The sequence below is a fragment of the Pezoporus flaviventris genome, unplaced genomic scaffold, assembly GCF_033815535.1.
Source record: "Pezoporus flaviventris isolate CSIRO_AGI_PZ_B2104156 unplaced genomic scaffold, CSIRO_AGI_Pfla_v1 ptg000015l, whole genome shotgun sequence".
In the NCBI taxonomy this organism is placed as follows: domain Eukaryota; kingdom Metazoa; phylum Chordata; class Aves; order Psittaciformes; family Psittacidae; genus Pezoporus; species Pezoporus flaviventris.
Window position 1 is genome coordinate 38357040 of NW_026892563.1, and position 26108 is coordinate 38383147.

A 26108-nucleotide genomic window follows, 5' to 3' on the forward strand; every position below is an offset into this window, starting at 1 on the left:
GAATTCTCTAGGCCATGGAGGCACTCTGATTTCTTACCTGCCTGGCAAACTGGTAGGAAGATTATCAGAACCAATTCTGCCAAGAAACCTCCCACGCCTTACTGTTCTACTTGGATTTCCTCAACACTTCGATGCAGCAATGAAGAAACCCAAAATATGTGGGGTCCTGCATTTTTGCCTTCCAAAGTTTCCCTCAAACCAGCCTCCTCATGGGAATCCTGGTTTAGGACCTACATTTTTTGCCACCCACTGAGATTCAAGGCATCTGGGACAGTAATTACATAGCTGTTGGCTCCATCATGTTCAAGAGCTCCTACTCCTAGGTTTCCACCTTGCTGGACTGCCAGTTCAATGCAACTGGCTCCAAAAGCTGTGTACTCTGACACGGATGTCATTCCACCTGAAGGGATAGGTTTCAGAGGGTCTTGCAGGAAGAGGACATAGGACACTCTCAGTGTGTAGGAGGTGAATGCACAAGGGCAGCTTTTGGAAGGACTTGTTTATTTGCATTCTGATAGAGGTTCCTCTTCGTTTACAAACACTGGGTGTCTTCCTCTCTGGTCACCAGGTCAGCACCCCCTGTTTTCCTGGAACGTCGAGGAGGAGGCACCAGCGGATCCCTACCAAGCTGCAGTAGCTGCAGGAGCTCATCGGGGACCCACCGGTCAGACGCTCTCAGCCTTTCGAAACCTGCTCCCTGGTGAGCGCAGGACGGATGGACGACCCCCCCCCCCCCCCCCCCCCCAACCCCTGGTATCCCGCATCCCAAAGCCCCGTTTGCCCGCTGTCAAAGCCTTGTGTCCCCATCACCAACGGGTGATGCGGGTTGCGAGGCGACCTGGGCTGCGGGGCGATGGCGGGGGGCAGCCCAGTGGGGCACGGCTGGGGCTGGTCGGCCCTCGCCCCTCTCCCCTCACCGTCGCTCAGCGCCTTCGTCTCCCTGGGCCAGGTTTGTGCCGCCATCTAGTGTCCATGAAGGACAGGAATTCCCCCGCCCTCGCGCTTGCATTATCGGGAGCATCCATCATCTGCTCCTCCTGCGCTGCGAGCCCCGTGACTCAGCTCTCCAATGACCGGCGGATGCGCCCGCGGCCTCTTTTCCCTTTGCTTTCAGCCTAAGGAAGTAAAAGCGAAAATACTTATAATTACCACGCAGAAGCAAACCCTGATGGCGTGTGCTGTTGAATCACACCCCACATCAATGCTCCAAGCCTCAAGCTGCTTCCAGCATGATAGTTCAGATCCTCTGTACGGATGAAAACTCTCCAGTTGTGCATCATAACAAATACTGACACCAACTCTTCCCCCTTCTTTTTGCCAAAGCAATTTATAATCATAGAATCACAGCCTGGGTTGGGTTGGGAGGCAGCTTAAAGCCCATCCAGTTCCAACTCCTTGCCACAGGCAGGGGACACCTTCCGCTAGACCAGGTTGCTCCAAGCCCTGTCCAACCTGGCCTTGAACACTGCCAGAGATGGGGCAGCCACAGCTTCTCTGGGCACCCTGTGCCAGCACCTCAGCACCCTCACAGGGAAGAGCTTCTAGCCCAAGATCTCATCTCAACCTACCTTAAAGCTATAAGAAGATAGTAAGCAATACCTATCTCATACAGGTCCTTAAAAAGTCCTCCATCAGCGTGTCTCCTACCTGTTGCATTTCTCTCACATCTTTAACATCAGCTTGGTTTTGTTTAAGGCTCACATTAGCCCCTGTCACTTTTGGTGACACACTTTTGCAGTTCGTGATTATTGGACGACCCCTCTCTCCAGTGCCCCCAGGCAGTCTCTGACACATCTGGCTATCCTTTCTCCATCACACTTCATACCTCCTGGCAAAACACAGGGGACCTCTTGCTCATGAAGAGCATCTCTGGAGATTTCCCCATTTTTCTCTGTGATCAGCAAATGAACCTTCATGATATCTGCTTAGAGAGTCTTCCCTTCCCAATTTAAGCAGCAGAGAGACTCCAAGCACCTGCAGAAAGGTATTTTCTCCAAGCACAACCTAGGAGCCTTTCCTCCTTTTCAAGGTCCATAAATAGCTGTGCTGGGGCAAACCACCAGGTCCCGTCACCAGATGGCTGGCTGTTTCTAGCTCTGCATGTTGAGGACCAGAAATGCCCCTCAACAAGCTCTACAGGCATCAGCTATTCTGTTGCAAAGAGAAAGCTCCCAGCCTTTGAAGCCGCTGACATCCAGGTGGCTGAAGATGAGGTTTTCATGCTGTGTTCAACACTTGCCCTTCCTTCTCTCTGATACCACTGAGCAATAACCAATTTTCCAATACATCTGGGTATCTTTTGCCCATTGGAGCTCACAGGCACGCTCCCAGCCCTCACTGATGTGCAGGGAACTTGGTTTTAAGGAGACCATCTCTGGAGGTCTCTTGGCTTTCCACTGGAGTCCATAGGAGGCTCTTCTCAGCATTTGATTTCTGAGAGCCCTTTCTCCCCTTTTTTGCCCTTCCTTGGGGAGACCTTGTGTCCCTGCAGACTGTGACCTTGTCCTGGTTTCAGCTGGGTTATTTAGTTGCCAGCTGGGTTTAAACCACAACAGACTTACCCCCAGCACAGCCTGGGAGCCTCTTCTGTCCACGCAGGTCTATGAGAATATCTTACTCACCAACTCCGGTTTGCATCATGGAAAGGTTGGGTTGGAAGGGACCTTAAAGCTCATCCAGTTCCAACCCCCTGCCACAGGCAGGGACACCTTCCACTAGAGCAGGTTGCTCCAAGCCCTGTCCAACCTGGCCTTGAGCACTGCCAGGGATGGGGCAGCCACAGCTTCTCTGGGCAAAATGTTGCTGGTGATGGACCAGAGCAAATACAGACAGTGCACCCTGGTGGGGAATGCCTCTGGCTGGGGCAGTGGTGTGCAGTGCTGGGGCTCTTCTTGCCACACTGCTGCAGGGTCAGTGCTGTAGTGCTGGGTAAGCCCTGCTTTCGCCATGGTGCAGTTCAGGGACTGTCCCAGCGAGGGGAGAACCAGGCTGGAATGGAATTTAAAAACCAGTTCCATATTTATGAGAAATCTGACATTCAGAAGCGGGACCGGCTGGCTGATATTATGCATCCCTCCTGGATTCTGATGTTTAATTAATGCTTGCAAAGCGCTTTGAGATGCTTGGATGAAAGTGATACAACACATCACTGCGCGCTGTGGCCCTCGGTCCCAGGGGAACCTGCTCACCACAAAAGTGAGAGAGATAAGGCTCCCACCTGAATCCCTTCCCTGGGGTGAGAATGAGTCTATGTGGGGCCAAGCCTCCAGCTTTTGTCACCTCAAACTCACAGCCCTGCTCCTCCTTCCAACTCTGCAGCAAGTTCAAGTGCATTTTGGAAGCTTTACCCCTTCAGGGAATGCTGTTTCTGGTGGATATTTGCAGTGACATAAACCAACTGTTTATAAAACAAGCCAGTGTTTTTGCATTACAGCAGGCTTGCGGGGACAAATGCAAGCCAGGATCCGTGCAAACTGAAGCATCAGCTCAGTGCCACAGAGCCTCAAGCCCAAGATGCCAGGGTCTTAAAATCCCAACCTGACTTTTCTCAGCCCTGTTTTTCCCCCAGCAGCCCCTCTCTGGCAGCTAGAACGCACAGTTCTTTTTGCAGGCATGTGAGGGTGTTTTGAAGACACTGATGTGATGCAGCAGGCTCCCTCCTGCAGCAATGCTGTGTCTCAGAACAAGGCTTTCATGGGCTCTGGACACTGGCAAAGCAGGCACCTATCCCATCCCATCTCACCCCACCCCATCCTGTCCATTCCCATCCCATAGCCTGTTTCCCACACTGGGAAGTTCTGGTCTCACACAAAAGGTGACTCTTTTCCTGTCAAGGGACAGCTTCATCTTTCTCCAAGGACGTGACAATGGACCAGCTGCTGCACTCAAGGCCTGATTGGTGCTGTTCTTTTCACACCTGGTACACACAATGAATTCAGCACTGTTTCTGTCTGCTCCTGCTTCTCCAAAGCCTGGTTACTTCTCGTCCCCCTACCCTGCAGACAAAGGGGCAAGTCTCTGCCAGGAGGAGAAGAGTGGGTGGCACACAGATGAAATCTCAGCCACGTCTGGGGCTCAGTGGGTTTCCGCTGCCGTGGCTGAGGCTGGGATTCAGAGAGAAAGACACCAAATGTGGGTGGGAAACCACAAAAGCCCCCTCCTCCACCCTACAGAGAAGGGAAACAACTGAGATTCAGTAGTGATACAGGTTACCTGAGAGTAGCCCTGCATTGGATTTGTATGGCAAGGTTTCGGCAGTGGAGGGGCTACACGGGTGGGTTCTGTGAGACGTGAGCAGGACACATGTGACATGGGGCCGGCTCAGGCAGAGCCATGTCTGGCCAGCTGAGAGCAGACACACCACAGACCAAAGCTGAAGCAGTCAGCAATGCTGGTGCTGCCTCTGTGATAACGTATTTAAGAAAGGGTAAAAAAACCTTCTGTGAGAGAAAGGAGTGAGAAAACATGAGATAAACAGCGCCACAGACACCAAGATCAGTGAGGAAGGAGAGGGAGGAGGTGCTCCATCCAGTCACCTGAGCAGAAATTCTCCTGCAGCCCATGGAGAAGACCATGCGGATGCAGGTTGTCCCCTGCAGCCAATGGAAGTCCACTTGGGAGCAGTCTGTTCCTGAAGGACAGCGCCCCACGCAAAGGACCCACGCTGGAGCAGTTATAGAACCATCAAATCATAGCACAGCCCAGGCTGGACGGGACCTTGAAAGGTCGCCTGGTCCAGCCTTCCATGGGAAGGGGGCCCTTGAGGAGATTATCTACCACCCTGTCCCATTGCATTTTGAAAGTCTCCATTGATGGGGACTCAGCCATGTCCCTGGAGAGGTTGTCCTGGTGAATGATTGTCCTCACTGTAAAAAATGTCTTTCTTATGTCGACATGAACATGAAGAACTGTAGCCCATGGGAAGGACCCACACTGAAGCACTACAGGAAGGACTCCACAGTGGTTCAGGGGAACAGCATGAGCAGGAAGGAGCTGCAGAGGCCAAGGGTTATGAACTGACCACAACTGCCACTACCTCTTCCTCTGTGACACTGTGGGGAAAGAAAGAGGGACGGAAGAGTCAAGTGTGAAGTTGAGCATGGGAAGAAAAGAGGGGGTTGTTTTTCTGCTGTTGATTGATTTATTTATCACAATCCTACTCTGCTTTTAATTGGCCACAGATTAAATTAATCTTTCCCCAAGTGGAGTCTGGGCTGCAAGTGATGGTAACCGGTGAGCATCATCTGGTTTTACATTGACCCATATATCATCTTATCTTCTCCCCCTGCCTTGCTGAGGAGCCAAATTCAACCCACCACTGGTATAAAGAACATCTTCTGTCATCACACCCCAAATCTCAGCCATACTCCACAGACAGGTGCCCCTAACATATCAATCAGGGATCCCCTCTTCCTCTGTTTTTATCCCTGTGCTACCCCTGGTGTCAGGTCCATGGCCCATTTCTCAGAGGTGCCTCCTCTTAGTGGCGATGCAAGAGACAGGCTACGAGATGGAGGTTGGCTTGCTCTTACAAAGGACCAGAGGCACAGGCTGGGTCCAGATCTGCTCAGCTAACACATTAATTTGTGAGCTTTCTTTGACAGTAGAGCAGAACCAACCATTCGCTTTTAAGTTTCAGCCCCGTCACAGCCTCCCATCAGCTGCCATATAGGCCAATAGGCTCTCTCTGTTTCACACACTCATTCTTCCCATGCTTTCATTAAGGTCTCCATTTCTGTTCACACCCAGAGTTGAAATCGTGTGCATCTGGAAAGTCACCTTCTGCCTAGAGGAGCTGGTGGATGTGAGCAGAACCCGGACCAGCAGCAAGGCTTTTCTGATGCTCCAGCTGGAGAGGAGACATCAAGGCTGACGGCTGTTGAGCTTCTTTCTGAACATCGACTTCATTCTTCTTTTGTTTAAACTGTAGCTGGGTGAGATCAGTTACGGCAGGTGAAAAGCACAAGGGGGTACAAACACAGAAGAAGAAAGAAAGGAGAAGAGGTAAGGAAACTTGCTTTCTTACTTTCTTTGAGAAAAGAGGCCAATCTGTTAATCTGTTTTCATTTTGTTTAATGTTATGAACTTTCTATTCCACATGAGTTGCTGTTTCAGCACGGAAGGATGCATTTTGCCCAATTAAAGATCTATCAGATCTTTTTAAACCACATATAGGGAAAAATATCCAGTATGAGGGCCTGTCACTGGTGACTGTATATCCCCAAGGGCTGGCAATGCAGTGGGGAGCATCCCTCCACCAGCTGCCACTTGCTATTACCTTCTCCTTGTGTCCTCCAGGAAGGGGAACTTTATTCTAAATAAAGCCTGAAAAACCAGAAGGTGCTGGTCTCCAGCTAAGCAGGGACATCTGTACGTGACATCTGTATGCGATGAGACCGGAGGGGTCTGCTTTGCTAATCCAGGCTGACTGGCTCCTTGCCTGACGCTGGCTGCCGATGCAGCCTGATCCACTAGCTCAGGGCTGAGCGCGCAGGTTTTCTTGGAGAAGGAAGGATCATTTCAGTTTAAGGATACAAGCAAAGGAATTTTGCCTTCCCCTTCCACGGGCTGCTGCACTGCTGAAAATGGGAGTTTCATTTCTGGCTGAATTTGTCAGCTTTCAGGTGGCGTATTGTACTCAGCCTTCATCAGCCGTCTCTGGTATTTTTATACATGGTGCATGAGCTCAGGTTACTACTTCATGTACTCTGCTATAAACTCAACAGTCCTCTTGAGTCCCTGGTGCACATCAACTCCATCTGTAGGCTTTTCCTTTATCCTCCCCCGTGCTTCACGAACATGGCTGCCAAAGCTGCCTGCAGTACAGCAGGGCTTCCCACAGCTAAACTGGGCATCTATTCTGTGTCTGCTTGTGGTTCTTGGGTGCCCAGGGATGGTGTCCACCCAATCTGCCAAAGCCTCATGCAGGGACCCTGTATTAGCCAGGAAAGAATTAAGGAGGGATGCATTTTTACTCTGGATGAGCAGAAATACATCATTTTGCTCTGCTGACCTTATCAGTATGTGTATAGACCCTTCGCCTGTCTGGGCTGCACATCATAGAATTGTAGAATCATAGAATGGTTTGGGTTGGAAGGGACCTTAAAGCTCATCCAGTTTCAACCCCCTGCCATGGGCAGGGACACCTTCCACTAGAGCAGGTTGCTCCAAGCCCCTATGTCCAACCTGGTCTTGAGCACTGCCAGGGATGGGGCATCCACAGCTTCTCTGGGCACCCTGTGCCAGTGCCTCTGGACCCTCACAGGGAAGAGCTTCTACCTTAGATCTCATCTAAATCTCCCCTCTGGCAGGTTAAAGCTGTTACCCCTTGTCCTGTCACTAAAGGCCCTCAACTAAATGGTAAGATCCTGCTGTTTCTATTTTTGCAATTGAGTTAATGGTACCTGAATGTCAACCCAAGCACACACATGGCTTGGGAAGGCAATGGAGAACCTGCCTTTGGAGGGCATCTCAGTGCCTTTGCTAATCACAGCCTCCAGTGGCTTTACGAAGCCATCCTTGTGCTGCAGTTGTGAACTGTGGGATGAAAGATGGTTCGTGCAGTCAAAAAGAGGAGGGTCAGGAGGAAGGAAATGGAGCTAAGCAGAGGGGGAAATGACCTTCTCTGTTTGCCCTCTGCTGGCTATTTTTGTGGCTTTTGGTCTCTTACCCTGCCTGCTGCTCACATACTTCAACGTTAATAAGTGAGTATGATGTTAACGTTAATAATAAGACATTATAAGTTAATAATAACGTTAATAACGTTAATAACATTAATAAGAAACCGCTAGTGAATAAAAAGCCAGATCAGCTTTGCTTTAGATGATTAAACTGAGAGAAAGCGAGGTGGCCCCTGTAACCCTGAGCCCCGGACGCGACTGATGCCCAGGGGCTGGAGGCAGCCACAGGCTCTGCAAGGGGAAGTGCAGAGCAGCAGCAGAGCCCGAGGTGTGGAGCTCTTGTGGGGATGGGTGGCTGGAGGCCCCCCCCTTTCCCTGGCAGAGCGAACAAGCTGCTGTCAGATCAAAAACACAGCCACAAGCAAGGGCTAGAGGAGAAAACAAGCAAACCGCACGGCATGAAAGAGGCACCGGAGCACACTGAGGGAAGGAGAGGCCGACTCTGCACCAGGAGCGGTTGCTGGGGTTTTTGGTGTGTGCTTTTTCAGTTTCCTCCTGTGTCATGCTGGTGCCAGCCTGAGGGAGAGCTCCCTGCAGCCATCAGCCACTGGGGCTTGGTGCTGGAGGGAGTGAGGGGCTGTTCCCCAGGCCAGACCTGGTCCTGCGGGCATCACTCCCTGGAGCAAGGCTGCTCACTGTCCTCTTCCTGTCCATCAGGGAGGCAGGGATCATTAAAACAAGTCAAGAAGGAAATTAAACCAGTCTAATAGGAGGGGGAAGTTGAAATGAAATGAAAATCAGTGTTCACTCGGGAGGGAGCCCTGCTCATACACTGATAGACGTGCTAATAAATTAAGTATGCCTGGACTGTTTCTGGCACAGATGCCAACTGGCATGAGATGGTCTGGGCTATTAAACCCACTTAACCTTCAAAATGAACTGGCTACAGGCCAGCCACTTAATGGGAGTGGCCCCTGGCCCATGCTATCACCTAAATGCATCCCAAGAGTTTCTGGGGAGAGTGAGACTTGTCCTGGGCCAAAAATGTGTCAGGAAATGTTTTAGCAATTTAACAGGACTGATGAGTGTGTTCCAGTGCCTGGGGACATTCCCTGACACCACTTAATTTATGAGTACTACCATCAGATACAGCCGGGCTGCCTGTAAAGACGCTGCAGGTCTGCTACAGGCACCCACTAATGAGAGTGGCTTGCTCAGTTAACATGGCAGAGCCTTGCTCCCCAAGTTCTGTTAACTCCAGAGTAACGTCACCTGTGATCTGGCCTGGAGGGATGTGGATACAGAGGGAATGACATGGGAAAATAGGAAGTGGCATGCATGAGGAGTAGAGATAAACAGGGAGAGAGAGAACGTGTATAAAAGAAATGCTAACTAAAGGCAACTCGTTTTCCCCACTGATACGTATCATGTAGGTGGTAGACATCCTATTGTAGGTATCTGCCACAGAAATACAAAGATTAGTGTGAATGAAGTAGGAATGCAGAACATGTGAAACCATGAGAAGAAACAGAAAAACAAAGATAAATCAATCTGTTTCTAGCAAGCTGAGCAAAGTCAGCAGTTCACGGGTCCCACGGTGCTCTGCTTGTGTGGTTTTGCTCAATAAGCAGGTAGCAAGAAGGTGAAGAACAAACTGAAGCCATAAGATGACAGAAAAATAGAAATTTCCACCAAAACAAAAGGATGGGGTGTGACTCAGCAATTTCATTAACTTTTATCTGCTCCATTACCTTCAGGTTTTATATAAAGTTTAATGACTTTGAAGTATTTCAAACCCAGCACTGACTCTGTTAATGTGCGGGTATTACTTTAGAGCGAGGTCTGACCTTTGCTGCTGGTGCTACTGGGATGGGTGATGGGACTGTTCACAGCGGGAACAAGGTTTCTTCTGTTGTCTCAGGAATGGCTCTTACTCAGGGCCCTATGCCAGTTCTTGGTTATAGATGTTTCTGCAAAGTTAGATGCATGCAGATGCTTTGTTGCTGTCCTTTTCTTTATTCTGTAGCATAGCCCAGCAGGCTGCTTGATCACTGCTACTGCATCCTTCTAGAAGTGATTTCCAATCATATGCACTGGCCTCTTTGGTTTACTATTTCTTCACAGAACAGCTCTAGCTGAGGCTGGGTAGGTTTTTTGCTCTGCACGAGGTGAGCCACAGATCTTCTCTGACTGTGCCTTTGCCATCTATTTCTGTTCTAATGGTGCACGTGGCTGCTGCGTTGCTCTTGCACCTGCAGTTTCCATACGTGCATGTGTGTATGTCTGTCTAGCTGTCAGATTGTCAGTCATGCTGGCCTGATCTCCATGTAAATGTAATGCTGACGTTTTTGTCTACTCCTTGATAGTTTCATGTGCTCTGATCATTTAAAGTAATTTCAGTGTTAAATTATCATCTAACAGAATATATTCTACTTAATATCACACACATAAATATTGCATAAAATTATTCTTGCATTTCTTTTTGTCACAACTCCAGTATTCAGTCTATCATGCTCTTGGCATGGGGAGTGCTTGCTTTTGGAGAGGTGAGATGTTCCGTTTCTGCTTGCTCCCAAGCCAGTTAATCTGCTCGGCTTCCTTTTTGTAATATATCTTGGTTTAGGGATGGAGAGCTCAGTAGTCTCCTTGCACCAGCAGCCTTTCACCTTGTCAGCCCACCCAGCTGAAGCTGACACCAGCACCTGGTTTGTGCTACAGTCAGATACTTCACCTAATTCGATGTTAGCTCCCAGATCCCACTTCAGGTTTTGTTACCATCAAGCCAACTTCTTTCAGACCTCATTCCTCCCTTCTCCCCAGCCTTTTTGTTGAATATTCCTAAGAACTCAAACAAGTCTTTCCAACAACATCAGACCTGGTGGTTATTGAGGTATTTAAGGTGACAAATAAATAGACAAAAAAAAAAAAAGAGAAGAAACTAAAGAAAAATATTAATAACAGCCTAAAGATGGCCTTAGTCATAGAATCACAAAATCACTGTCCTAGTTTCAGCTGTACCAGTTACTTTCCTCCTTCCTAGCAGCTGGTGCAGTGTTGTGTTGTCTTTAGTCTGAGAACAACGCTGATAGCACACCAAGGTTTTAGCTGTGGCTCAGTAGCACTTATCCCTATCCAGGACTTTTTAGTCTCATGCTCTGCCAGGGAGGAGGGGCACAAGAAGCCAGGAAGGAAGCAGAGACAGGACACCTGACCCAAACTAGCCAAAGGGGTATTCCATAGCACAGCACATCATGCCCAGTATAGAAACTGGCAGGAGTCTCCCAGAATGCCCAGATCACTGCTTGTGTCAGGCTGGGTATCTCTTGGCAGGTGGTGAGCAATTGAGTTGTGCATCACTTGTATTTATTGTTGTTTTCCCTTGCCCTTTCAGTTTTATATTCTCTCCCCTTGTTATTTCCCTTACCATTATTAGTAATAGTAGTGTTATATTATACTTTAGTTATTGGATTGTTCTTATCTCAACCTGTGGGGTTTACATTCTTTCGATTCTCTTCCATGTTGCACCCAGAGTGAGGGGAAAGGGGAGAGTGAGCATCCGGCTGCTCGGTGCTGAGTTACCGGCTGGGCTTAAACCACAACAGTCACACAGAAATACTTGATTGCAAGGGACTCTAGAGGTCTCCTGTCCAACCTCCTGCTCACAGCTCGGTTGACTCTAAAGCTGCAGCATGCTGCTCAGGGACTTATCCAGGGAATTTCTGAGTATCCCCAAGGGTGACGATTGCCTGACATCTCTTGGCCAATATTGAACTCCAACATCGAACCATCTTCAGTGGGCAGAAGTTCTTCTTTATGTCTAGTTCCTTGCTGCAGCCTATAGGTGCTGCCTCCTGTTCCTCTCCTGCGCACATCTGGCTCCTTCTTCTATGTAATATCCTTTCGATAATGGGAGACTGAAATAAGGTCCCACCTTGGATCTCTTCTCCCTACCAAACCCACCTTCCCGTCTCTCCCTGCACATCAGGTAAGGAGGTCCAATCTCCTTACCATACTGCACTAGCCCTCCATTGGACTCTGTCCAGTTTGTTTGCATCCATCCTGTACTGGGGGCCCAAAACTGGATCCTGTATCCTAGAGTAGACCTCAGGTGTGCCAAATAGAGGAAAATATTTACTTCCCTCAGCCTGCTAGCTGTGCATTTGCTAAAGCAGCTCTGTATGTGTTTAGCCTTAATCACTGCAATAACCCACCATAGAGAAGTAAAAAACCCCACAGAATTCTTGGCAGTATAAACACCTGCAGTCCAGTGAGTGCCAGAAACCTAGGGATGAGGAACATGCTATGTTTAATGTCAAACTCTAGAGGGAACACTGCAGCTGCATCCTTCACTGAAACACAGGGCTCTAGCGATTTTACCAATGAGTTTCCATTTCGTTGTGCTGAAGGATGGGTGCGTGCTGACTGGGAACATGGATCCTATGCACTGAGGTCTGAAAATCAACCATTATTAACAGAGTATTTGGGTCTTCCAGGATAGCAACCCTTAGCAGCGACAGCATTTCCAGCCGTGCAGTCTGCAGCAGTGAGCAGCATTCCCGCAGTGATGGAATCACGCAGCATGGTGGTGAGCAGCATGCTTGCCACCTTCTTGGTTCTGCATCTGGGTAAGTCCTCAGCTCAGCAACAGCTCCCCCTCAGTTCTTACAGCCTTTCCACAAGCCTCACGACCTGTGGGGTGCTTTTATACTCCTCGTGATTTGCCATGTAACTTACCTCACATGGTTTAGAGCAGGCTCATTCCAACCATGGAGCTGTGACAGCTGCCTTCTTACCTTGTCTGGCTCATCCCTGCACTGCCCAGTGACTCTCTGTGGGGCCATGCAGAGGAGATTAGGCCAGAGGGACATCTAGAACCAGAGGGTCCCTGCATCCATGTCCTTTTATTTCAGAGGCACCATGGACAACTCAAACTTTGGGACTTAGGTTGCTCCCAGCATACCTTCTGAACCTGCCAGCCAAAACCAGGGTGTCTGGAGCATCACTAGGTTTGGGGAGCTGCCTTGTACAGATGCAAGAGGAGGGTTTCTATGGAAGCCAGGGTGCACACGGAGCACAGAGTGAAAATTACTGCCCTTCACACCACCTCCAGCTGTCCAGGCAAAACATGTATTTCTCATTACACATTTGCACTTACAAATGTGATGCTACCAGCTTGCTTAGCTTGACTGCTGATGTTATTAAATTTAAGTGGACTTTTTAGTGCTCATTTTCCAAGAAAGGAAAGAAGCCCAAGCCTGCACTTCTCAGATAATCAGCTTTGATTCCCCTGGTTGCAGAGGAAAGATTGGAAATCTTTTATGCACCCTAGAACCAAAAGCAAAGCAAAAGATCCCAACGCTCATGAATAACATTTTTAATTTCACAGTGGTCCAAAGTGTGATTATCAAAAGGCTGTATGGGCAATGCTGTGGTTTACGTATGTTCTTGGAGAAACCCCTCCATTAAACTCATAGAAAGCTTTTATTTTGCACTTCTGTGGCTCTCTAGCACAAGGGTCACCTGGTGATCTGCAGGCTAGGCAGCTCTGAGGGCTTCCCAGCAGTTCCAGTCATACCTCTGGCAACTCCATCTCTTCCTTACGGTCTCCTGCAGGAGTCTTCTTTGCAGGCAAGGAAAGGAAGTGGTTCTTCCAAGAAACTATCACTACTATTTCTTCAACATTGTACTTCCTACTCCTTTTACTTTCACATAACCCTCATTCCAAGAATAGGAACCTGACATTAGGCCAGCCTTCCCTTTTTCTTTCTTACTTTATCCTGTCATTTTCCTGGGCTCTCAGTCTGGCTCCATGCAAAAACTGGAGAAAAGGATGAGAAAATCTGCCAGTACTGCCTGAGGCCTTGACTGGGGAGTGAAGAAAGGCTGGCATATGCTGCTCTGCCTTTGCTATCAATAGGACAACTATATCTTTTCCAGTGGAAAAAGGTTGTTTCAGTAAAACTGTCAATATCTCAAAATTGGGAATGATGGTGAAACCACCACAACCACTGGTATTTTCACTCTTTCTGAATATATGTGAAACAGAATAACCATTAACCAAGTAAAGAGCCCAAAGTGATGGGGAGGGAAGCTATGGAGCTGGAAAGAGAAGGGATGGATGGATGGATGGATGGATGGATGGATGGATGGATGGATGGATGCATGGATGGATGGGACAAAGGAGTGAAAAATCTAGAAACTGAGGATAACCATCCTAGTATCTGGGAAAGGGAGAAGAAAAATCTGCTTCTTTCTGGAGAGATGGGAAATATTCACTGAGCCACCCTTTGGGAAGTGAATGTATGTTTTTTTTGGTGGACATTGACTTTCAGGTCTGATTCACGTTATGGCTCAGCAAAGTGAAGTACAGATTGGAGTGGCAGGACAGACAGTGACCCTGAACTGTGGAGGCATACCTCATAAAACAGAGGTGACCTGGAAGTACAATAATAATAATCTTCTTATAAGGCAATATGGAGATAACTATTTGAAAGGTAAGGCTTCCAAGTCATCACCCCTTCTCCCCAGGACATCCCTGAGAAACCTCTCCCCTCCTAACCAAGCTTATTTTCTCAAAAGGCAAAGCTACCATGGCCAATCGATCAGAAATTGACCGCAGGAGTAAACACCTGAAGGTGTTGGACTTAAGGCTCTCCGATGCTGGCACCTACACCTGTGAATATGACTCTCACGTAGTCAGTATCTCACTGCATGTCCTTCAATGTGAGTGATTAAAGGGCTTTCACCCATGGGAAGGTGAGGAGGGAAATGGACCAGAGAGACATCTCTGCTGGAATTCTTTATCCAGCTGCCATTTCTTCTGGCCTGGGCTATCAGAGCTCATTTCTCCTCCATCTCCAGAGCACAGAATCTCCATATTCTTTGCTGTGACATGTCCCGCTCTCACAGGAAAAGTGGTAGACTTACTGACTGCACCTTTTGTTTTTACAGTGACGATTTCTTCAGATGGGTGCTTCCTGGCGAATGAAGTCCCTGAGCTGACTTTAATGCAAAGTTCATCCCGTTCTCTACCGGATCTCACTATCACGGTGTCTGACCATAACAAGAACACAGTAAGATCAACACCCTCAGAAAACACGACCCGTCAAAAGTACATACTGAAGTTAAAGCAGCTGGAGGTTACAGACAGCGGGACCTGGATGTGTCACATCCATTCAGACTCTCCATTGATTAATCAAAACATCTCCTTTGATGTGAAGGTATTAGGTATGCAATAACAAAAACGCAACTCACATGCATGCTCGGGAACCAGTGCTCTCTCCAGCTCATGAGCTGAGCTTTTACTTTCCAGCATCCCAAGCAATGGTGCTCCAGGGTCAATTTCCCAGGGCTTCCATTACTGCAGCTTGAGGATTGCTTTGCTCCCTGAACCCTGTTCTACAATTGCTTCCATTTTCCTCTCCCAACTTGGTAAGGAGAGGATCCTCCTGTCCTTCAGATCTGTTTTTGTCCGCTCTGGTGAGCTTGGGAGCTTTGGTTCTTTAAACCTGTTCTCAGACACTACTGTTTAACCTTTTTGGGGTAACTCATGGCTTTTCTTCAACTCCTTCAACTGAGCACAGAGTGTCTCTCTCCAGCCTAAGGGCAGCCACAGGGAAGTGCAGCCTTGGCTTTCCCTGCCTCTGTATTCCTTGTCTTTTCTGAATTCAGGTTTTGGGAATCCAAATTTCAAAAGAAAGTATGTAACTGTTGACAGCACTGTCATCTTGTCATGGCTCCTGAACTTCCAGAAGATAAAATGGAAAGAAGGTTTCACAGGACAACTGAATTGGAAACAACAGGAAAGTGCAACCGCCCATGAGCTACTTAATTTCAGCGTCACAGCACAAGGAGAGCAGCATGAGACCCAAAAAAGCAGTCACTTTTGGTTTGAGATACCTGAAAGCAAACCTGAAGGTACCATAAAAGTGGAACTCCCCAAAGTCCATTTCAACCACTCTGGGCAGTACAAGTGCGAGCTGGCGTACAAGGGAAGATTCTTGCAGAGCAGGATAGACCTGGTGGTGATGAAAGGTGAGAGAAAGAGAAGGGTATCAAGAGATGAGGATCTGCAGAAACCTGGAAGCCACAAAAGCATGGGGGGACCCATCTCCCTATTCCCTCACTCGTGTGTTCTCTTCTTTCCTTTACAGTCTCAGCAAGCCACGCAGGGCCGCTCCCCAGAGGAGCTGAGATGACCCTGACCTGCCAAGTCTCTGGTCCACTCGCGTCCAATGCCCACTTGCTCTGGGAACGTGTGAATGGGACGGAGATGGACATCAGGAAGTCGGAGCAGCATGAAGTAAAGGTGAAAGTCAGTGCTGCAGGGCTGTGGAACTGTCACCTCATAGAAGACAATGACAGGAAGATCAGCCTTCATTATCCCGTGGGTACGGACATCATCATCATGTCCTTGCTTCCACCCAAAAATCTTAAAATTCTCTTTGTTTCTGAATGCTTTCTTCCTTCCGCAGAGGAGACTCCTGTTTGGAACAGCTACGTGACAATTGGAGCAAGTATTGGAGGCAGTGTATTAACACTTGGCCTTGCGTGCCTGTGCATCATCAGTAGCATAAGATGGCAGCGGAGAAGGGTGAGTGCCCTGGTCCCCGTGAAAGGTGATCAAACCATAGGAGGACTCTGGTTTTCTGTGTGGGTGTGGGGCAGAACAGGTAAAGGGTCAATCCTCAGAGCAAACTGTTAGAAACAGACAATCTGCAGATGTCAGACAGTACTTCACTGCCACTTCAGAGGAAAGCATTTGAAGCATAAAAATATCCAATTGTTATTTATCCCTTCTCTCCTGGCAGCAACACAGAAAAAGGATGGCACAAGCAAGACAATACTTGCTGGAAAACAAGACATGTCAGTGTCAACGGTAAGTGGCAATGAGAGCACCCAGAATAGGCAAAGACTGGTTTCAAGACAGGGGGGCTGGATGGTAGAGCAGGAAGAAACGGAGCTTGAGCCTGCTTGGTGCTGCAGTACAGCTGCACGTCAGCATTTTCAACTCTTACATGAAGTCACGAGCTATGTTTCATGAATTTCCTGCTCTGCCCCAAACCCATGGTAGCACTGTGCTGCGAATCTTTTGAGCAGAGAGGTTTCACTTGAATTACCTTGAAGTTTGAGAGATGTTAGCCAAACACAAGCTGGAGCTCCTCAGTTCTTCAATAGGTTCCACAGTGTATTTGGGGCCTGGATATACCTGTGGAGGTGGAAGGCACACAACCAAGCTTAAGGATGAAACCCAAATTTTAAAATCAAGTCAGGTATACAAATATAGTAGTGAAGCATCTATTGCTGATAAATGAAAAATTAAATTCAACTTAATCTGAACAGGATGTGAATACTTGTAGCCTGCTTAAATGCTAAGAGTCAGAATTCAAGAGATACTGAGGTGAATATTAAATCTCGAGTATAGCACACCAGGTTGTATGGGTTACTCTGTGAGTGAAGGGCTGTGCTTGACTTGTGTAGGCTGCAACCCAAGCTCTGCATTCAGAGATGAGATTTGCTTAGTATCAAGTTCCAGGTTATGTGCCTTGGTCTAGTGGGAGATGTCCCTGCCCATGGCAGGGGGCTGGAACTAGATGATCTTAAGGTCCTTTCCAAACCAAGCCAGTCTATGAGTCTATGTAATCACAGCTGTGCTAGCACAGTGCTAGACTGCAATCTGAAAATGGCCAATAACCTCCTGGGAGTGAGGAAAGAGAAGATAAAACCACAGAACACAGTGAACCAGGCTCTCTCCCAAAGGCTTTGGGTGATAAAAAACACACCATCAGGTCCTGGCCTTTTTCGTGGGAGCAAGGATTTCTTGGAAGAGAAGCTGCCCTTTCCCAGGTCTTTAAGCTTACATGGTATCTGGATGCAGAAGCAGCTGGGGAGAAACACTGACAGCTATTCTGCCACTGGAAGTGGAGAGCTAAGGACAGCATAAATGATTTCAAGAGCAAGTTCAGTGAATGTATAGATACAGAACTGGACTTCTGCTTAATTTTCACTGGTGACAGTGGCAAACTGTGACAGTTTGACCTATATTTCATACTGTCACTGAGAATTCAGTGAGAATGTTTATTGGTAAATACTGCTTAACAGCTGGGATGTGTATGCAGAGAGTTAGGTTCAAAAACACTCCTCAAAAGGAGAGGACAAAGCCCATAGAGCTACATCAAAGACTAGATAAATCTGTGCAATACAAGTGCTGATACAGTTGTTCTTTAAGTCTGCCAAGTAAGCAACTCAGTGTAACTGAAACCTAAATCTAAACCATGTGGATGCACAAGTAACCATTTGAATTCCTAGCTACAGATGCAGGGAGTCATTCTCTACACTACACAAACAAGTGTGGGGCTGGTTGCAAGGTATTCAGGTGAATCCAGTACTGCTTTCACCTGTGCTGTACTGATACTCACACAGTATTTTCTCTTGCAGCTGGCTCAATAAGTAATATTGCAGCACTGGGGTCAGAAGGACTGATGAAGTCTCTGCTTGTACCTAAACACCGGCCAGCGCATAGTGCTCTGTTAATACATCTTTCTCCTGTTTTGATGTAATTCTTTATTTCTTCATCATTTTCCCAGTCTAATGCCACAGAGGGATGTGGTCTGGCTAGAAGCTGAGAGACAAGATAAGAAACCCTTAAAGGTTGTAATTGGTCACCAGTTCTATAATGAGAGACATTGAGTAGTATCTATATATATATACACACACAGAGAGTTGCATTTTGTGCGTGCACTTAATTTGACCTTCTTGTGGAACCAATTTTATGCAATTCTTTTATCTGCCTGAGCTACAATAAATTACTTTGAGGTTGGGTTAGTTTGGGGTTTTTTTTGCAAGATGGACCAAATGTTTTCTGAGGCACTTTTTTCTGTTCAAATTCACATTTCTCCCTTTCCTGCTAGGATGTGTAATCCTAATTCTCACCATCTCCCACTTCCCTGGTTGCCACAAGCCTTCCCTAATGCACCAGCCCTCTTCTCTCTGTGAAATCTGTCCATCCTCATTTGCCTTTCCTGGGCAGTCTGAGCCCTACAGAACCCCCCAAACCCCATCCTCAGGCTGTAGTCTTCACCTCTCCCACAACAAGCCAAGACACAGGTGAAAACACCAGAAGCAGTGGCATAATTCAGGAATAATTTTGTTGGGAGGGCAGTTCAGGCTACCAATAGCTTCTGGAACCACCTGAAGTAGCTGTGAATGTTGATCGAGAAGGTAAGTTTGGAATGGGGTGACCAAGTCATTTCCTAGGAGAACAAACCAGTCTTGCACTGAGCAAACCTCCAGAGCACAAGGAACAGATGCTTCTGAGAAAGCCATTGAACATGGTTCTCAACGAAATGATTCTTTGTTGGCTCAAGGAGATGGGAAGTGGGAGTGAGAAGCCCAGTAAATCTAGGATGGAAGTACAAGGGTGTTGCAGAGATGCCAGAATGTCCTGGAAGAAAAAAGTACTGTTGAAATACATACACAGAAGCCCTGTGGTTGCAGAACTTATTCTACTGTCTGCCAGTGGTGGGTCAGAAAAGCCTCGAGCTCCTACAGCTGTCACTGCCTGCAGTCCAGATCTGTCCATCTGCACCGGGCTTGGTGTGCAGAGGCACAGAAGAGCTGTGGGAAGGGCTCCCCATGGCAGAGTACCCCCATGCTGGAGGTACTGGAGCATCACGCCGTTACTGACAGAGAACACAGGTGCCAACAACGGCAGAGATGACATCTGTGAGCGGGGGGAAATCCTGTCCCCCACAACCCCGTCTCTGCCCCTCAGTGGGGATGCAGCCCCAGGCAGCTGTGGCAGCAGGTGTGGGCCACCACCAGTGTCATGCCTGCTTCTCCACCGTCATCCTCACGCAAACAGGAGTGATGGAGACCTGTGCTAATGCTGTTTTCCTTCCCATAGCTTGTGCTTGTGCATGCAAAAATACATTAATTTTGGAAAAGCCTTGGTCCATACCTATGGGCGTGTAGTCACTTCTCCTGCTCCTGTCCTGTCCCTGAACTGCCAGTGTACTTTGGGAGCCAGTTGAGGCCCATCAATCTGCTAAGCAAAGCATCATCAAGGGTTAAGGAGAGGTCCATTTTGGGAGCTGTATGAGGGAAAATGAGCACATGTCAGTGGTGATCAACATAGCGATCATTCTAAAGAGTTTGGCATAGACCCCACAACCAAAACTAACCCCTGCTCCTGCAGTACAGACATTTCTACTTAAATAACTGCTCAAGTCCCCAAATCTGCTCCACTTTCCACTCATACCAATGTCCATAGCAGAGGGGTTATCCTGTACCGCCTGATCCCTGGGTGGACAAAGCAGCACATTGGGTGAGCATCCATCACAAAGCTCCTCTGGCACTGCAGCCATCATCCAGCCGTTCAGACGCTCATCTGAGGCTCTGGCAGCGGGACCAACCAGATCTGTTCTTAAGAACACAAGCCTTGACTTTGTCAGTCAGAGGATCATCCCAATAAAAAACCCCTAAGATAACAGGCCCTACCTGGCCTCCATCACAGGGTGGCCTCTCACAGGGTGAGGAGTGTCACCACGGGCATGTGCAACCCTTAGCTCAGCAACCCCAGTCCTGCTCTTTTCCAAGGGCTGGAAGAAACATGCTGAGTCCCCCCAGGCAACCAAACGCTGTGTTCCCATTCTCATAGATGCGGAAGGTCCCTCCATCCATTTCTAGGTAGCCTAGCTGGCATTGCAGTGGATATGGTGGTACCGCTGGGATGCCTGTAAGTGTACAGCCGTGTGCACAGATGCACAGCTTCCAGTTCTCCCACCTGGAGGAGTGTAACAAAAATGATAAACCCTCCTCAACACTGCACATTTCCTCAGTAGGTCTCCTGATTGCAACAGTCATGACCCTGCCCTACTCTACTTGAAACTCACCTGCAAGCACAAACCACATTATGCTCCTATCTCATAAATCTCTTTTTTTGGAAGCTCTCCTGTCTGTACCTTTTCACATGACGACCTTCTTTGTTCCCTAGATGCACTGACTGCCCTGATTGAGAGAAAAGTCATCCACAGAGCAAGTCCTACATGGGTTTTGTGTTCCTTCTGAGTGCAATACTGAAAGCTTCAGTGTGGGCCTCAAGGCAGTAGGGAATTGGAGGTACAGACCAGATAAGAACAAGCTTGCACAAAACGTAAGTGCAAATGTAGAGGTACCTTGTGAGTCCCCAGCTAGAGTGGACTCTAGTGACATCTTGCCCAGGCAATACAACAGCACACCCCCTTTCTGACACAATACACTGTCTTCACAGGTAATACTGTGGCAACAGTGCTCCTGTGAGACACTGAAGACAGAGATGAAAAGCCAGGTGTCCTTATCAGACCACTTTTGTGTGGTCCCTTCCTTGTGGCATCCCAGGGCTCTATAGGCTGTGTTGCAGGTATCCTGATCCTCCTTCTCAGGGGGCATTGTCACACCTTCACTAGGTGTGACAAGGGTGTGTCTACACCATGCAATGGAATAATGCCTCTGCATGATGCAAACCACAATGATACACGAGTCTGCAAAGCAGCAAACACAAGGACAGACATATTTTATCATGTGGTGACAGCTCCTCAGGGTAGTCCCGAGCTGATGCAGGGCTCAGAAAGGCTTACCTGCCAATACTTACGAAATGACAACTGCAGCAAGAGCTCTGTACAGCTATGCGGAAACATCACAGAAAGCAAGTTTAGAAAAAAAAATGGAAAGTGCTTTTTTTTCCTAAGGAAGTGTTGGGTACTTTCTGGTACTGCTGTTCCCCATGTTCCTGGGCTGCAGAAGACCAAAAGCACATGCTTCCATCCTTTGGACACACCTCTAATGCACGCTCCCCTGTCAGGACCCACGGACCTGCTTGCTCCAGCAGAGGAAGGAGTTCGGACACAGCTGAAGATGTCCGGTTCTGCTGAGCTAGAAACACATGGGCTGAAATAACCCCGGCTATAGCCCCACCTCCCAAGCCCCTCCTGCTTCCCAGTTTATTTCTGCCCTTTGAGTGCAAGGCGAGGCAGTGATTCGGTGGATGCTGTCAGCCTGGATCTGCTGAGGCAGCCCATGTGACTCATGCTCCCTGCGGGCTCTGCAGTGAAGCACTCCCATCCCTCAGCCTTCAGAGCCAAATGACCCTCTGTGTTTGTTCGCATGCTCCCGAGGTCTAGAAGGGAGGAAGCTGTGCACTTCAGCCTCTTCTCATCTCCTTTTATCTCGGTGGGGAGAAAAAGAACAGTTTTCATCGTCCATTGGAGTGGCTCGTTGGCCTAATGCAGCTGCAGAGAGAGAGTAGCTTCTATTCACTCAGAGGTTAAGGTGAATAGGAGTACCAGACACTTTTGAGCGCTGAGCTGTGGACAGGGTCCTTTCTGAGAGTATTCCCAAGTACGTGTTTACCAGGAGGGACCCCAGGGCTCTTTAGTGTAATCACATCCAAGCAACACCACCAAACCACAGTGGGCTGCCTTTGCTTCATGTGTCTCAGCATCTTTCCCCAGCATCCCCCCTGAAAAAGTGTTTGGCTCTCCTCCTGTTCAGGATTACAGAGCCCTGGGAGCAGCAGTAAGAGACTCTGGAGCACAGGAAGCTTTCTCATCAATCCACTGGGAAGGGGTTTGAAAGGGCCGGTCGAATCTGGCCATTCAACAATGGTTACAGGACTGGTGCGGCAGACAGGGTTTCAGCTAATTGGACCATGGGTCTCGCTTTGAGAAGCCTGGGGCTGCTGGGGGCTGATGGGGTCCATCTGTCCAGAAAGGAAACAGCATCTTCAGTCATAGGCCTGCCAAGCTGGTGAAAGGGGCTTTGAACTAAAGTTGCTGGGGCAGGGAAACCTCAATCAATCCTGCTCCTACCAGTCTGATGCCATTGCCAGTAGGAGATGCCCAGAGCTTGCAGAGGGGTCACAGGTCAGCAGGAGGGCACCTGAACAGCAGCACAGAGGAATTCCAGCCACTCCATCCAGTAAGTCAGCTTCAGCAGGGACCCAGCTGAAATGCCTCTATGCAAACCTAGCATGGGGAATAAACACGAGGGGGTAGAGACGTGTGCATCCTGCAGGGCTGTGATCTTATTGGGATCACAGAGACATGGGGGGATGGCTCCTCTGACTGAAGTGTTGGAATGCAAGGATACAGGCTCTTCAGGAAGGACAGGCAGGGAAGACAAGGAGAGGGTGTCACCACCTGTGTCAGTGACAAGCTGGACTGTGTGGAGGTCTGGCTGGGGATGGAAGAGGAAGTGAACAAGAGTTTATGCGTCAGGATTTAAGGGAAGGCAGGGCCAGGGTCTGCTACAGGCCACCCAACCAGGAAGACTGAGTGGATAAGGCCCTATATAGACATATAGGAGCAGCCTCACTTTCATGAGCCCTGTTCCTCATGGGGAACCTCAACCACCCTGCTTGAGGGACACCAGAGCAGGGCCTAAGCAATCCAGGAGGCTCCTTCTCCAAGTGATGGAGGAGCCAATGAGGAGAGGTGCTATGGCGTATCGTGGTCTCACCAACAAGGGTGGGCTGGCGGGGAATGTGAAGCTCAAGGGAAGCCTTGCCTGCAGTGATCACAAAGCGGTAGAGTTTGGGAACCTTAGGGCAATGAGGAGGGTGCACAACCTTGCTACCCTGGGGTTCAGGAGAGCAGGCTTTGATATCTTCAGGGATCTGCTCGGTAGAGTACCACAGGATAAAGCCCTGCAGGGAAGAGGGACCCAAGAAAGCTGGGCAATATCCAAGAATCACCTCCTCCAAGCTCAGGAGCGAAACATCCCAACATAGAAGAAGTCAGGCAAAAACACCAGAAGGCCTGTATGTATGAAAGATTTGCTCCTGGACAAAGTCCAACCCAAAAAGGAAGCATACATAGGATGGAAGCAAGGGCAAGTAGGCTGGGAGGAATACAGAGAAACTGTCCAAGCAGCCAGGGATCAGGTAAAGCCATGATAGAACAAAATCTGGCCAGGGACATCAAGGGCAACAAGGAAAGCTTCTGTAGGTATGTCAGTGATAAAAGGAAGACTAGGAAAATGTGGGCTGTCTTTGGAAGAAAGTGGGAGACGTGCTTGCCTGGGACATAGAGAAGATGAGGTACTCATCCACTTATTTTGCCTTGGGCTCTACCAGGTGCTCCAGCCGCACTGCCCAAGTCTCAGATGGCAAAGACAGGGATTGGGAGAATAAAAAACCACACAATGTAGGAGAAGATCAGGTTCGAGATCATCTAAGGAACCTGACAGTGCACAAGTCCATGGGACCTGATGATACGCATCCGTAGGTCCTGAGTGAGAGCCAGAGAGCTTCCCTTGCTCAGGCCAGCTGCATCCAGCACGTCAGCAGTGCTCCTGAAATCCCAGCCTATTTTTGAATGAGGAAAAGATTGCTCTGGTCTTGAGAAACCTCACGCATACCTAGGCAAGCTGGGGGAACGGGTGGTAAAATGAAAACTGCATTCCTGGGTTACAAATCCAAAGAAAATAAATCATTTTGGCTCCTTCCAGACATCATAGGATCCCAGATTAATGATTCAAGAGCTCCTAATTATCCTTTCCCTGTATGAGAACAAACAAGTAAGTGTTTGGTAATTTTGGGAAGTGGTGTAATTAAACACTGAAATTACATTCGAACGTCCTTTACAGACTGGAACTGTGCGCACTGGGATATCAGTGATGCTACAGGGCCAGGAGGGATGCAAAAGGGGTCAGTAACATACTGAGAAGAGCTCACAAAGCCTTCCATCAGCTGGGCAGTGGAGTGGGGGAAGCAGGAGGCTATGCACCAAATGGCATGCAGCATCAGAACAACCATGGGCCTGACAAACCTACCCTGGTATTTTCTTTTCTCAAGAAAAATGTCATATACAAATACTGATGTATGTAACAGGAAAACCAATCTTTAATAAGGTGTCCAGCTGTGTAAGGACAAACATTCATCTGTAAACAAGCATCCACAAATTCAAACCCTAGTTTTTACATTGCAGACCCTTATATTTCTGTGTAGCTCATGAACAGCATTAGTCGTCTGTCCCCTGGTGTGAGCTATTATCACTTGCCCATTTTGCAGATGAATTATCCGAGAAATCACTAAATCTTTCTGTACAGTGCTAGAAATAGAATCTCAGGTTTGGATATGATAAATCTACATTGCAGTCGCTGCCTTTGCTGAGGGAATCTGCCAACATATCTGCTTGGCTGGCTTCTCGTTAGCCATTAACCACATCCCAGGAAGGACGCCAGGAAACCTGCCTGGAAGCACACCAGTGCAGCCTCACGAGAGGCTGTGTAAGCTAGGGCTCTGAGGACGGGTTTAATCGTGATCTGTGAGAAACATGTGAAACCTCCCATGGTCACTTCTCAAGGTCCTGAGTAAGGGTTGCAAACCATCAAAGCAGTGTGATGTGAATTTGGCTGTTCTCTTCATGCTTTTGCTTTAAGGATTCTGGTGTTTGTTTCTTGGTTAAAGAGCTCTTTCAGATGTTTCTTTAAGAACCCAGGGCACCTTCAGAGAGAGCATTGCCCTGGACCAGCTGAACTGCTCTCCAGCAATAACTCATCTTCATACAATGAACTGTTCTAGGAAACATTTCTTACCCTGGCAGTGTAACACTGGTGTTTCTTTGGGCCTGCATGTCTGAGGGTGTTTTAGTGAGCTACTGAGCCTTTAGACTGGTCAGAGTCCAGCCTGGCTCTGTAGGGAAAACTGCTCCCAGCTTTGTGAGTCCTTCTAAGAGATGAGGTGGGAGAAAGGGTGTTCTCACTTCTAGCCTGGACTCCCTGGATACACAGGGAACCCTGCACTGTGGGGCTTCAGGGTTTCCATATCCAGACATTGGCACTCCTCTCCGCACGTGCATTGTCAATATGCAGCACATACACAACTGCAATCTACCTCTTATCAAAACCAGTGAAATGAGGTGTCTGGTAATCCTAGGCAAATAAACAGAGTCTTCGAAATCCATTTAGATGAGATGGAGAGATGGACGAGCATCTGCTCAGGCATATGACAGCCTCAGGGCAACAGTTCTTCTTCCGCCAGAGTTTGTTCCGTTTCACAATACATCTTCAGTTTTGTGCCTTCATTCAGACTAAGAACCCAGCCACCTCTGCAAACACAAGAAGCCTCCTTGAGGTGGGAGGACGCATCCCCATCCAGCTCTGTTCACCAGTCTCTGTCAGTGGTAGCCGATGCTGGGCTGCAGGACATCCCCACCTGAGCAGAGCTGAGGCAGGCAGCGCAGAAAGCATCGGAAGCTTAGTTCACTGTTCACTGAGATAACAAGAGGATTTATTCACCCACGCAGGCAGGATAACAACTCACACTAAGGAGACTCCACTTCTGAATCAGAAGAAGATGGTAATGTGGAACTTATCACATTAAGTAATTCACAGAAATGACACAACCGGAGCTGCACAAATGTTTACATTTGTGGATACAGACTTTCTCACTTCAAGGCATAAGCCTCCCACAAATGATGGGAATTGAAAAGAAATGGCTGATGGGGGACC

At 48.4% G+C, this 26108-nt stretch overlaps 1 protein-coding gene across 1 annotated transcript; it reads left to right on the plus strand.

The window, feature by feature from the left end:
- The first annotated feature begins 5396 nt into the window (after positions 1–5396).
- On the plus strand, positions 5397–18440 carry LOC133269618 (T-cell surface glycoprotein CD4-like). The gene is made up of 10 exons (XM_061454143.1): positions 5397–6003; positions 12113–12244; positions 13952–14113; positions 14199–14342; positions 14571–14846; positions 15291–15653; positions 15773–16009; positions 16094–16212; positions 16430–16497; positions 18057–18440. The coding sequence occupies exons 2-10, from the start codon at positions 12184–12186 to the stop codon at positions 18070–18072; spliced, it is 1446 nt and encodes a 481-aa protein (XP_061310127.1). The 5' UTR covers positions 5397–6003; positions 12113–12183; the 3' UTR covers positions 18073–18440.
- Positions 18441–26108: the final 7668 nt, after the last annotated feature.